The sequence below is a fragment of the Poecile atricapillus genome, chromosome 33 (genome assembly GCF_030490865.1).
Source record: "Poecile atricapillus isolate bPoeAtr1 chromosome 33, bPoeAtr1.hap1, whole genome shotgun sequence".
In the NCBI taxonomy this organism is placed as follows: Eukaryota; Metazoa; Chordata; class Aves; order Passeriformes; family Paridae; genus Poecile; species Poecile atricapillus.
The window spans coordinates 823,010-836,490 of record NC_081281.1 but is presented as its reverse complement, the minus strand read 5'-3'; the positions used below and the strand labels follow the sequence as shown (position 1 = coordinate 836,490).

General features: G+C 52.9%; 1 protein-coding gene across 1 annotated transcript; it reads left to right on the top strand.

The window, feature by feature from the left end:
• The first annotated feature begins 9,596 nt into the window (after positions 1–9,596).
• Positions 9,597–12,704, top strand: LOC131590277 (keratin-associated protein 16-1-like). The gene is made up of 3 exons (XM_058860206.1): positions 9,597–10,133; positions 10,257–11,231; positions 11,532–12,704. The coding sequence occupies exons 1-3, from the start codon at positions 9,597–9,599 to the stop codon at positions 12,702–12,704; spliced, it is 2,685 nt and encodes an 894-aa protein (XP_058716189.1).
• Positions 12,705–13,481: the final 777 nt, after the last annotated feature.

Sequence of the window (13,481 nt, the reverse complement as noted above, 5' to 3'; positions counted from 1 at the left end):
GCCTCGGGAATGTCACCAAACGCCGGGTTCAGGCTGTCCCGGGACACTTTTCCAGCCGGGATGTGGATCCCTCCCGCGGGGTGAGGACCACCGGGATTCCTCCCCCCGTCCTGTTTGTCCCCATCCGTCCCCGTCCCCATCGGCGCCGCCGGGGCCCGGCCGAGGTCCCCACGCCTCGTCTGAGGTCGGTGACGCGCGGAGCCCTCGGTGCCACCTCCGACGTCACCCTCGGGGACGGCCCCGAACCCCAGGGCTGCCTCGGCTCTGAATCAGAGATCCCAAACCCCAAAACCCCAAAACCACCCCCCTGCTGCTCCCGTCATCCCAAAGCCATTCCAGAGGCTCCCGGATCGGAATTCCGGAGCTGGGATCACTCCTGGGGGGGGTCTCAGCTCCGGACAGGCCAGGGGAGGGTTGGGAATTCCGGATATCCCATCCAAACCGGAGCAGGGAATCTTTTATAGGGTCAGGATTCCAGCCTGGGAATTCCGGATATCCCATCCAAACCAGAGCAGGGAATCTTTTATAGGGTCAGGATTCCAGCCTGGGAATTCTGGATATCCCATCCAAACCAGAGCAGGGAATCTTTTATAGGATCAGGATTCCAGCCTGGGAATTCCGGATATCCCATCCAAACCGGAGCAGGGAATCTTTTATAGGATCAGGATTCCGGCCTGGGAATTCCGGATATCCCATCCAAACCGGAGCAGGGAATCTTTTATAGGATCAGGATTCCGGCCTGGGAATTCCGGATATCCCATCCAAACCGGAGCAGGGAATGTTTTATAGGATCAGGATTCCGGCCTGGGAATTCCGGATATCCCATCCAAACCGGAGCAGGGAATCTTTTATAGGATCAGGATTCCGGCCTGGGAATTCCGGGGGAGACACCCATGAAACGCCCCTCACCCAATTCCTCTAATTTCTAATTAATGAGGATTTTCTCCAGAATTAAGACTTAGAATTAGAATTAGACTCCTGATCCTGTCCACAGACACATCCGGCAGGAATTGAGAGAGAATTGAGTGGGAATTGGGCAGGAATTGAGTGAGAACTGGGCAGGAATTGAGCAGGAATTGGGCAGGAATTTGGAAGGAATTGAGTGGGAATTGGGCGAGAACTGGGCAGGAATTGGGCAGGAATTGAGTGGGAATTGGGCAGGATTTGGGCAGGAATTGAGTGAAAATTGAGTGAGAATTGGGCAGGAATTGGGAATTGGGCAGGAATTGGGCAGGAATTGGGAATTGGGAAGGATTTGGGCAGGAATTGAGTGAGAATTGGGCAGGAATTGGGCAGGAATTGGGCAGGAATTGAGTGGGAATTGAGTGAGAATTGGGCAGGAATTGGGTGGGAATTGTGCAGGATTTGGGCAGGATTTGGGCAGGAATTGGGTGTGAAAGGTGATTTTTGGTTATTTTGGTGATTTTAGTTATTTTTACCGCGCCGGGGCTGGGGCTGAGGCGGTGCCGGAGCCGCGCCCGGGGCTGGGAACGGGTTTGGTGAGAGGGGTGGGGAGGGAGCGGAAACAAAGGGAGAGGAATGAGGATGTTGGGATGGGAATTGTGCCCGGTCCGGGGCGGCTGGAGCAGGACCAGGGATGGGAACGGGGCTGGAGCGGCTGGAAAAGGGAATGGAAAATCCTGAGGGAGCTGGGGAGGCTCAGCCTGGAGAAAAATGGGGATCCAGGGGGAATTTTGGGATTTTCCAGGGTGGATTTGGGATCTGAGCCCAGGGAACAGGGACAGGACAAGAGGGAACGGCCTCGAGCTGGGCCAGGGGAGGTTCAGAGTGGGAAATTTGGGAAAATCCCTCCTAGAAAAGGGGAAAAAGCCTCAGAAGGGGCTCGGGGAGGGTTGGATCCCATCCCTGGAGGTGTCCAAGGAATTCCTGGAGATTCCCCTGGATGACCAAGGGGGGATCGACCCCAGGTGATCCCGGAGCTCCTGGAATTCTCCTGGATCCGGCACCCAGCAGGGAAATCTTCTCCCACAGTGCCACCAAGTGGCTCCGGGAGCGGGACCGGGATCCCCTGGAATGTCCTGTGGGATGGGGACACGTGGGGAAACTGAGGCACGCCGAGGGAAAAGGGCTGTAATTCCTCCCTCTGCTCCCAGTGCCGGGCTGGGAGCCACTGGGAGAACTGGGAGTCAACCCCTCCGGACCTAAATGGTTCAGGGGATTTTATATTCATATATTTATATTTATATATATTTATATTTATATATATTTATATTTATATATATTTATATTTATGTAATTCATATTTATTTTTATTTATATTTTGTATTTATATATATATTTTATATATAAAATATATATATAAAATATTATAATATAATATTATATAAATTTATATAATATAGTATTATATAAAATTATAATATAATATAATATATAAAATATTATATATATAAAATATATATATAAAATATATTAAATATGTAAAATATCTTTTTATATTTAAAAATCTTCTATATCTTCTGTATCTTCTATATATTTTATATCTTATATCTATCTTTCATATCTTCTATATATTTTATATCTTATATCTATCTTTTATATCTTCTATATATTTTATATCTTATATCTATCTTTTATATCTTCTATATGTTTTATATCTTATATCTATCTTTTATATCTTCTATATCTTTCATATCACTTACATTTTACATTTTATATTCTTACATTTTTTTTATCTTTATTTTATTTTGCTTTGCTTTTTATTTCATTTATTACTGCCAGGTTTATCCAGGTTTTTGGAGGTTTTATCCACATTTTTGCAGATTTATCCACGTTATCCCTTTCCCAACATTCCTTTGCTGTTTCTCCCCGTTTCCTTCCCTCTTCCCCTGCGGAATTCACCCCAAATTCCAACTTTTTCTCCCTCTTTTTGCCTCATCCCAAAGCAGATTCCCAAACCTTCCCATTCCCCGGGGATTTCCATCCCCACATCTCTGGAATTAAATAATTGGAATCAAATCCTTCCTTTTCCCGAGCTCTTTCTGCCGTCCTTAATTCCCGGTGATGTTCAGAAGTGCCAAAAATTCCCCTAATCCTGCTTTTTTTCCCATGTTAATGAGGATATTTTGATTATTCCTGCTGGGATAATTGGATTTCAGAGCTCCTCTTGTGCTCTCTGGATTTGAATAATCGCACAATTCAAATCAGGGATTCATATCCCAGATCCTTTCCTTGCTTTGAGACACTTTTAATAAATCCAACCATCATTAATGATAATTAGGGAGGAGTTAATTAAATCTTTTCCCTGCCTTCCCAGCCCCAAACTCGCAAATATTTTGGATTTTCCCGTTCCCTTTCCCGATCCTCCTGGGGAGAGTGGGATTTTCCCGTGCTCCCTTTTGCTCATTTTCCCATTTCTTGGGATGTTTGAATCCCATTCCTTGGGATGTTTTTATCCCAATTTTTGGGATATTTTCATCCCAATTTTTGGGATGTTTTCACCCAATTTTTGGGATGTTTTCATCCCAATTTTTGGGATATTTTCACCCAATTCCTCAGGATGTTTTAACCAAATTCCTTGGGGTGTTTTAATCCCATTCCTTGGGATGTTTTCATCCCAATTTTCAGGATGTTTTCATCCCAATTTTTGGGATATTTTCACCCAATTCCTCAGGATGTTTTAACCAAATTCCTTGGGGTGTTTTAATCCCATTTTCAGGACATTTCCATGCAATTCCTTGGGGTGTTTTAATCCCATTTTCAGGACATTTCCATGCAATTCCTTGGGGTGTTTTAATCCCATTTTCAGGACATTTTTATGGAATTCCTTGGGGTGTTTTAATCCCATTCCCCGGGATGTTTCCATCCAATTCCCCAGCTGGAATTCTTCCCGCCTTTCGCCCGGATTTCCCAGAAATTCCCACTCTCCCGCTTTTAAATCCTGGTTAACCGGGTGCAGATTCATCCCAGAGGCTCGGGAAAAGCTGGAATCTCTCCCGACTCCATGGAAATCGGGATGGAGCCGGGTGAAGCTGCTGGGGCCGGGAGGAGGGAGCGGCTCAGCCCTGCTGGACACCGGGGCCGGTGGAATCCAGCCCTGACCAGTTCTCCCAGTGGCCTGCCCGGTTTTCCAGCGGCATTTCTGGCTGGTGACACCGGGAATGGCGCTGGGACGGGCTCTGGATCTTCCCGAACATTCCCAGGAGTTTCTCACCCATCTCTTCTGGATTTTGGAGGTCCCGAACGGAGCCTCCAGGTAAAATCCGCCTCCCCTAGGGGTTCCCAGCCTCTGGCAAACTGGGAGCTGCTGGTTTAACTGGAATTCTCCCTGCCTGGAAAAGCCTCTGGGGCTGGGGACTCATCCCAGGAAAATGAGGATTCCAGGCTGGGCTCCAGCTCCAGGGATTGGCTTCCCTAAAAAAAAAAAAACCCAAAAAACCCAAACATCCCCAGCCCTGGGGTGCTGCTGGTGGTCCCCAAACTCAGATCCAGCCCAGAATTCCCCAAAAAAAAGTTCTCATCCCTGGGCAAGGAGCTCCTGGAGTTTGATTTCCGAGGGAAAATCTGCTTTCCTCAACATTCCCATCGTTTTAATGGGAAAAACCAGTAAGAAAGAGGATTAAAAACGCAAAGACAAAAGCAGGAGTGGATTAAAGCCGGCTCCGAACCTCGTCGTCCGTCCGTGGGAAGCGAAAAGGGCGGCGGGTGACGAAAGAGGACCCCGGCTGCAATTCCCACTTGGATCGTTTTCCCATTATTTATTGCACCTCTGGTTGGGCAATCGAAACGAGGGAGTAATTAGGAGATGATTGAAAAAACAGCTTTTTTTTTTTCTGTTTGTTTGTTTTAATCTCACCTGAAGCAATTCCCGCATTTTTCACAACCTGTGGGAAGCTCGGACTCATCCGAGCCGGGCAGGGACCCTTTTCCCTCATCCCAATCCTATTTTTTGCCTCGGAGCCAGCTCTGGCAGCGGGAAAGGCAGCGCTCCACGATGCTGGAAGTGCAGGAATTGAGGCGGAACGGGCTCCGTGGGGATGTTTGGGATTTGGTGTCCTTGGAATCTCCGGCGTCCCCGAGTCCCTGGGATTGGGATGAGCAGGGATCCGTGGAAATCCCACTTTGGGATGAGCAGGGATCCAGGGAAATCCCGCTTTGGGACGAGCAGGGATCCAGGGAAATCCCACTTTGGGATGAGCAGGGATCCGTGGAAATCCCACTTTGGGATGAGCAGGGATCCAGGGAAATCCCGCTTTGGGATGAGCAGGGATCCATGGAAATCCCGCTTTGGGATGCGCAGGGATCCAGGGAAATCCCGCTTTGGGATGAGCAGGGATCCAGGGAAATCCCGCTTTGGGATGAGCAGGGATCTGTGGAAATCCCACTTTGGGATGAGCAGGGATCCAGGGAAATCCCACTTTGGGATGAGCAGGGATCCAGGGAAATCCCTCTTTGGGATGAGCAGGGATCCAGGGAAATCCCACTTTGGGATGTGCAGGGGTCCAGGGAAATCCCGCTTTGGGATGAGCAGGGATCCAGGGAAATCCCACTTTGGGATGAGCAGGGATCCAGGGAAATCCCGCTTTGGGATGCGCAGGGATCCCCCAGGATCGTGCCCTGGGCCTGGCAGGGCTCTTCCACGCTCAGCTCCATCACCTGGAGGGCGCAGGGCTCTGGAGCCACGGCTGGGAATTCCAGGGAAAGCTTTTCCAGGTTTTCCGTGCAGGTCCTGGCGGCATCCAGAGGACACAGCTCCACGGTCAGGATGGATTTCTGGAGCGGGAACTTCATCAGGCACATCCCGGGCGTCTCGATGGTGAAGGGCTCCTCTCCCAAACTCGGGATTTTCACGGGATCCACGCAGGGCAGGGACGGGGAGGTGGCCCCGGGGGGGACCTGAGGGGGGACACAGGGACAGGAGGGACAAAGGTCCTGGCAGGGACAGGGATCCACCCGGGAATTCTGCTCCGGGGCCACCACGGCGCAGGGATTGCTCTGGGCAGCCTCATCCAGGCGGGAACAGGGCAGGCACTGGGAATTCATCTCCCTGCGACGGAGAGCTGGAAGAAAAAAGAACAATTTCGCACCCAATCCTGCCAAAAATTCGGGGAAAAACTCCTCATTTTTTCACATTTCTCCTCAGACTCCCAAACTCAGCTTTTCTCATTAAAATCTGCTCTCAGCCAAACAATTCCAAACATTTTCCAGCTTTTTTTTTTCGGGATAACAACGGATTTGATTCACGTTTTCATGTTTATAAATTTCAAGCTGCTTCATTCCCTTCCCCAGCTGTTTTTTCCCTTCCCCAGTTGTTTGGAATGGATCCCGGATCTCCTGGCAGGACAGGATTTAATCCCACTAAATCCAGTGCTGGAACCACAGGAATTTTCCAGAGCATCCATGAGAATTCCAGAATTACAACCAAACCAGCACAAGGGAAGATTTTTACCCCTTGAAACTTTACCCCAGAGGAAACTGAGCACCACAAATCCCCTTTTTCCATCTTTCCCAGGAATCCACTCCAGAAAAAGGATCTGTGGGATCCCAAAGAGACTCACCTGGCTCAGGATGGGCAGGACGGAGGCGGCCGCGTTATCCCGGGATGTTCCCGGGATGTTCCCGGAGCTCCCCACGGCCTCGCTCCGCCTCTGCCCCGCCAGGGATGATTTGCTTAATTATTTTTAATGGAAAACGCCTATTTCCGTGGCTGGAGCTGGGGAATTCACCCGCTGACGCCAGGGAGGAATTTGGGAAATGAGTGGGATCCCCGGCCGGCTCTCCAATAATCACCCGGTGACGGGGCAGGATTTTGGGATGCTCCGACATCCTCCGGCCCAGCACCTCGTGAGCTCCATTAGGGATGTGGGATTTGGGGGATTCCTTTATTTTTAGCCACGCCTGACCTTTTTCCGCCCTGTTTTTCCACGGAGCCGCTGGAAACTCTTCGCTCAGCGCTCGTCTCGTGGTGTTTTCCGAGGTTCTGACTCAAATCCCGTCTCCATTGTCCTGGTGTGAGGAGCAGGCAGGTGACCGGAGGAGTGGCCACCACCCTTTTCCCTTCATTTTACCCCAAAACACCCCAATTCCACCCAGCTGGAAAATTCATAAACCCAAAAATGCGAAATAAATCTGTCCCCATCCTCCAATCCCCTCCCGAGAAGAAAAAAGTTGGAAAATCACTGGAATTGTTTGGTTGAGAACAGATCTGAGCAAGAAAAGCTCTTTTTGAGGGAACAGCAAAACAAAAAAAAAGGAAATTTTTCCTCCAAACTCCCAAGCTAAGCAGTCACAAATCCCGAATTTTTTTTATTTCCAGGAAATAACCAAAACCCACCACCGGGCACCCAAATTTGGAGAGGGAAGAGCCAAACCCCTGCTTGGTCTCCTGGTGGAAACGGCCTCACCTGCGGTGCGTGTCCCTGGTTGTGTCACCGGGTGACTCCGGGCTGGGTGGCAGCGAGCAGAGGAGGAATTCCAGAGCCTTTGATGTCTCAGGAGAACTGGTTGGGTTTCTCCTCCTTCTTTTCCAGGCTGGGACGGGTTTTCCGCGGGGAGAAGACGGCGGCTCCCGGCCGCGTGAAGTTTGTCACCTTCTCGGGCTGGGTGTCACCTCCAGAAATGGGCACAAAAACCGACCCAGAGGCCACCGAGGTCCAGGAGCTCATCCCTCGTCGCCCTGGGTGTCACCTGCTGGAGCTGGGAGATCCTGGAGATCCTGGAAATGTGGAGATTCCCCTGGAGGACAACAAATCCCAACAAATCAAATCAATCAGATTTGTGTTGAGAAAATGGAAGAATTGTGGCAAAAACGAGACCCGGGCAGGGATTGTCCCCTGGGGAGTGTCCGGTGCTGTGTCCAGCTCTGGACAATCGTGGAAAGGGACGGGGAGGGGCTGGAGCTGGAGCCAGGGATGGGAACGGGGCTGGGGAAGGTTCTGGAAAATTCTGAGAGAGTTGGGGAGGCTCAGCCTGGAGAAAAAGGGGATTCAGGAGGAATTTCGGGCTCTTCCAGGTGGGATTTGGGGTCTGATCCCAGGGAACGGGGCCAGGACAAGAGGGAACGGCCTCGAGCTGGGCCAGGGGAGGCTCAGGGTGGGAAATTTGGGAAAATCCCTCCTGGAAAAGGGGAAAAAGCCTTGGAAGGGGCTGCCCAGGAAGGTTTGGAGTGGCCATCCCTGGAGGAATTCCTGGACCACGTCTAGAGCTGTGTCCCACAGCTGAGACCACCCAGATGTTCCAGGGACCTTGAGGAAAAAGCAGATTTGGACACTCCAAAGGATTTTCCCACCCCAGAAAGGACTTGGGGATGATCCTGGGGCCTCCCTGAGCCATCCAAAATATTCACGGAGCGGCTCTTCCCACCGAGGCAAATTCCCAAATTATCAGGAATAAAATTCCCAGCAGAAGGAATACTGTGAGCGAGCCAAGCCCCTTCCAGAATCCCATCCCAGCTCTGCAAGGAAATGCACCAAAACCCCTTTTTTTTCCCCCCAGAGTTTAATCCCGAGGGGGGATTGTTTCCAGGCTGCCTCATCCTCTCCGCACTTCCCAGTCCGTAGGAAATTCCTGGATGGGGAATTCCTCGCAGTCATAAGAGTCTCACGTCCCACCTCGGCGACATTAAAAATTATAATGTCGAGTGGAGTAATTGAAGGATTGGAGTGGAGCAGGTCTGGATTATTAAATATTTGATTTCCATACCCCTCAGGTGTCTCACTTCCGGAGCCACGGACACCCAAATCCTATAAAAGGATTCCTATTCCCCAGTTCCTCAAGCCATTTTTGGTTTCATTTGGTGCTGCCTGGTGGAGAATTGGGTAAGTCCAGCTGGGTTTCCCGGGAAGTCACCTGGTGCTTGGGGTTTTTATTTCTTTCATTTTGGAGCCGCGCAGAAGCAAATTAAGAGACTTTAAAAGCGTTTCTGCTCGGGGATATTGGCCTTGGGATTCCCCCGGGTTTTAATTCCGGCTTCTCCGGGGTTTATTCGCTGCGGGTTTTGCTCTTTCTCCGTTGAGGAGGACAAAATTCTCTCTCTCTCTGTCTCCTGACCGGCTTCACCCAGGGAATTGTTGGATTTGGGAGAGATCAAAAGGCCAGGCTGGGACTTCAAAGGGGAGGCGTGGGAGGGGTGATAACCAGTGGAGACTCCGGGGAAGGCTCTGCCCGAAAGGAGGAATCGGGGTGGGAAGAGCCGGGCAGATTTTGTGGGAACAGCAGCGGCTGAGCCTTTCCTTGGGGAGATTTTCCAGCCTGGAGCCTCCACTGGTGTCCCCCTGATGAGGGTGGGGTGATCCGGAGCCTTTTTGGGTGAAGTTAGGGAAGGAATGGCAAAGTTTCACCCCTTGGTGTGGGCAGGTGGAGGCTTCAGACCTTCCAGAAACCCTAAAGGAGCCCAAATCATTCCTGCTTCCTGTTTTGAGAGGAAATGGCTTGAAAATAGCTACGGATTTGTCTGAAATGCTTCAATGTGGAGTCACTTCCTCCCCACGGCTGTTTGTCCCAGTTCAGGATTCTGTGGGGGGAAAAAAAAATTAAAAAATGGTTTAATTTTGGGTACAAAACAGCCCGGAATGTTTCCACACCTTTTAAATTTTATCCCTTTCCTGCTTCCAGCCTCCCCCACGTTCCCCCCAGAAATGCGTCGCCCCACGGGCTGCCCGCTGAGCCAGATCTGCATCCCCCCTCCCGCCGTCCTGGCGCGAAGCTTCCCCGTGGGATCCAGCCTGGATTCCTGCGGCACCGGCAGAAGCTTCCAGCGCCTCCCTCGCCGCGGGATCCCCTGCTGCTACCCCGGCACCACCACCTATGTCAGTCTGGGCGGTCTGGCCGCGGCCCAGGCGGCCGGCTGTGCCAATCCCTGCGGCCTGGTGGCCACCACGTGTGTCCCACCGTGCTGCCAGGGCCTGTCCGGGGTCACCAGGACCTGCGGGAACCCCTCCTGCTGCTGCTGCTGCTGCCGGGTGACCGAGTACAGCAGCACCAGCCGGGATTGCTGCCAGGAGCTGGCCAAGAGCTCCACAGCCACGTGCCAGGATCCGTGTTGTCAGGAGGTCTCCACGTGTCAGGATCCGTGTTGTAAGGAGGTCACCAAGTGTGTCACCACCTGTCAGGATCCATGTTGTCAGGAGGTCTCCAAGTGTGCCACCACGTGCCAGGATCCGTGTTGTCAGGAGGTCACCAAGCGTGTCACCACGTGCCAGGATCCCTGTTGTAAGGAGGTCACCACGTGTGTCACCACCTGTCAGGATCCGTGTTGTAAGGAGGTCACCATGTGTCAAGATCCGTGTTGTAAGGAGGTGACCAAGTGTGTCACCACGTGTCAGGATCCATGCTGTAAGGAGGTCACCACATGCACCAGGACATGCCAAGATCCGTGTTGCCAGGAGGTCACCAAGTGCACTAGGACATGTGTGGATCCCTGCTGTCAGGAGGTCACCAAGTGTGTCACCACGTGCCAGGATCCGTGTTGCCAGGAGGTCACCAAGTGTGTCACCACGTGTCAGGATCCGTGTTGCCAGGAGGTCACCAAGTGCACCAGGACATGTCAGGATCCCTGCTGCCAGGAGGTCTCCAAGTGTGTCGCCACCTGTCAGGATCCATGTCGTAAGGAGGTCACCACATGCACCAGGACATGCCAAGATCCATGTTGCAAGGAGGTCACCAAGTGTGTCACCACGTGCCAAGATCCATGTTGCAAGGAGGTCACCAAGTGCACCAGGACATGTGTGGATCCCTGTTGTAAGGAGGTCACCACGTGTGTCACCACATGCCAAGATCCGTGTTGCCAGGAGGTCACCAAGTGTGTCACCACATGCCAGGATCCTTGTTGCAAGGAGGTCACCACTTGTCAAGAGGTCACCAAGCGTGTCACCACGTGCCAGGATCCCTGCTGTCAGGAGGTCACCAAGTGTGTCACCACGTGCCAAGATCCCTGTTGTCAGGAGGTCACCAAGTGTGTCACCACGTGCCAAGATCCGTGTTGTAAGGAGGTCACCAAATGCACCAGGACATGTGTGGACCCCTGCCGTCAGGAGGTCACCAAGTGTGTCACCACGTGTCAAGATCCCTGTTGTAAGGAAGTGACCACGTGCACCACCACGTGTGTGGACCCCTGCTGCCAGGAGGTCACCAAGCGTGTCACCACCTGTGTGGATCCGTGTTGTAAGGAGGTCACCAAGCGTGTCACCACCTGTGTGGACCCCTGCTGCCAGGAGGTCACCAAGCGTGTCACCACCTGTGTGGACCCCTGCTGCCAGGAGGTCACCAAGTATGTCACCCCGTGCGTGGACCCGTGTGGCAAGAAAGCCACCAAGGTCCTGACGCCGTGTTACGACCCCTGCTGCAAGAAGGTGACCAAGTGGAGCAGCCCGTGGGTGATCCCGTGGTGCAAGAAAGGGGCCAAGTCCAGATGTGGAGACCCCTGCTCCAAGAAGGGCACCAAGTGCAGCTCCAGATGTGTGGACCCGTGTTACAAGAAGGTGCCCAAGTGCCCCACCACGTGCCAGGACCCGTGCTGCGTGACCAGGTGTGACCCCAGGAGTGTGGATCCGTGTTGTCAGGAGGTCACCAAGCGTGTCACCACCTGTGTGGACCCGTGTTGTCAGGAGGTCACCAAGTGCAGAACCAGGTGTGTGGATCCGTGTTGTCAGGAGGTCACCAAGTGCGTCACCACCTGCCAGGATCCCTGCTGTGCCACCAGGTGTGTCACCAGGTGTGTGGACCCATGTTGCAAGGAGGTCACCAAGTGTGTCACCACCTGCCAGGATCCCTGTTGTGCCACCAGGTGTGCCACCAGGTGTGTCGATCCCTGCTGCCAGGAGGTCACCAAGTGTGTCACCACGTGTGTGGATCCCTGCTGCCAGGAGGTCACCAAGTATGCCACCAGGTGTGTGGAACCATGTTGCAAGGAGGTCACCAAGTGCACCACGACATGCCAGGATCCCTGTTGTGCCACCAGGTGTGTCACCAGATGTGTGGACCCATGTTGCAAGGAGGTCACCAAGTGTGTCACCACGTGCCAGGATCCCTGTTGTGCCACCAGGTGTGCCACCAGGTGTGTCGATCCCTGCTGCCAGGAGGTCACCAAGTGCACCACGACATGCCAGGATCCGTGCTGTGCCACCAGATGTGTCACCACATGCCAGGATCCCTGTTGTGCCACCAGCTGTGTCAATCCCTGCTGCCAGGGAGCGACCACCTGCTGCCAGGATGTCACCAGATGTGCCACCACGTGCCAAGACCCCTGCTGTGCCACCAGGTGTGCCACCACGTGCCAAGACCCCTGCTGCCAAGGAGTGACCACCTGTCCCACCCCATGCCAAGACCCCTGCTGCCAGGGAGTGACCACGTGCTGCCAGGGAGTGACCACGTGCTGCCAGGACGTCACCAGATGTGCCACCACGTGCCAAGATCCCTGCTGTGCCACCAGGTGTGCCACCACGTGCCAAGACCCCTGCTGTGCCACCAGGTGTGTCACCACGTGCCAAGACCCCTGCTGCCAAGGAGTGACCACGTGCTGCCAGGATGTCACCAGATGTGCCACCACGTGCCAAGACCCCTGCTGTGCCACCAGGTGTGCCACCACGTGCCAAGACCCCTGCTGTGCCACCCCTCAGGGCCGCGGGGGCGTCCAGGTTGTCACCAGGTGCTCCGACTCCTGCTCCACCACCTGCGTCACCCAGACCTGCCCTGTCTGCGGCCAGCGCTGCCCCGTCTCCTGCTGCCCGAAATTCCGGGCTCCCTGAGGGGATCCCGCTCCCCTTGGGGGGTTTCCCCCCATGGGATCTCCAAGGGAAGAGTAAATCCTGAATTTTTCCTGGCGTTCTGCCTCGTTCCTGCTGTTTTTAACCTCAAGAAAGCGCCTTTCCTCGCGGGATGTAACCGAGCGATTTTGTGCCCCCGGGATTTTCTTCCCCGGGAGAAAGAATCCGCAGTTCCCCCTGGCAGCGGAGGAATTCCCCTCTTCCTTCTTCCTTTTCCTTTTCCGTGTCTGAAGCAATAAAAGAAACGATCTTGGCATCGGCCTCGTGCATTTCCTTCGCTTCCCTTTTATCCTTTTAATTCCTTTCCTAAAATCCTGATTTTTGTAAAAAGAAAAATAAACGCTTGGGAAAGGTCTCGCCGGGATCATGGAATGTCCTGGGATGGGACACGCGGGGATCATCAAATCCAGCTCTGGGCCCTGCCCAGGACATCCCAAAACCCCACCGTGTCCATGGGAGCGTTGTCCTGGTGGGTTTGGGATGTGGAGACCGTTCCATGGGGTCAGCGCTCCCACATTCCGGTGGGAAGAACCTTTTCCCAAAATCCATCCCAATCAAAATCAATCCCTGGCACAGCTCCAGCCCTTCCCTCAATCCTGACGCTGGCCTGATATCCCGGATCAATGGATGATATCCCGGATCAATGGATGATATCCCGGATCAATGGATGATATCCCAGATCAATGCCTGATATCCCGGATCAATGGATGATATCCCAGATCAATGCCTGATATCCCGGATCAATGGATGATATCCCAG

Coding starts and splice junctions, on each gene's coding strand:
- LOC131590277 (XM_058860206.1), top strand. CDS start 9,597: ATGCGTCGCCCCACGGGCTGCCCGCTGAGCCAGATCTGCATCCCCCCT. Junction 10,134..10,256: donor AGGATCCGTGTTGTCAGGAG/GTCACCAAGCGT, acceptor TGTTGTAAGGAG/GTGACCAAGTGTGTCACCAC. Junction 11,232..11,531: donor GCCAGGAGGTCACCAAGTAT/GTCACCCCGTGC, acceptor GAGGTCACCAAG/CGTGTCACCACCTGTGTGGA.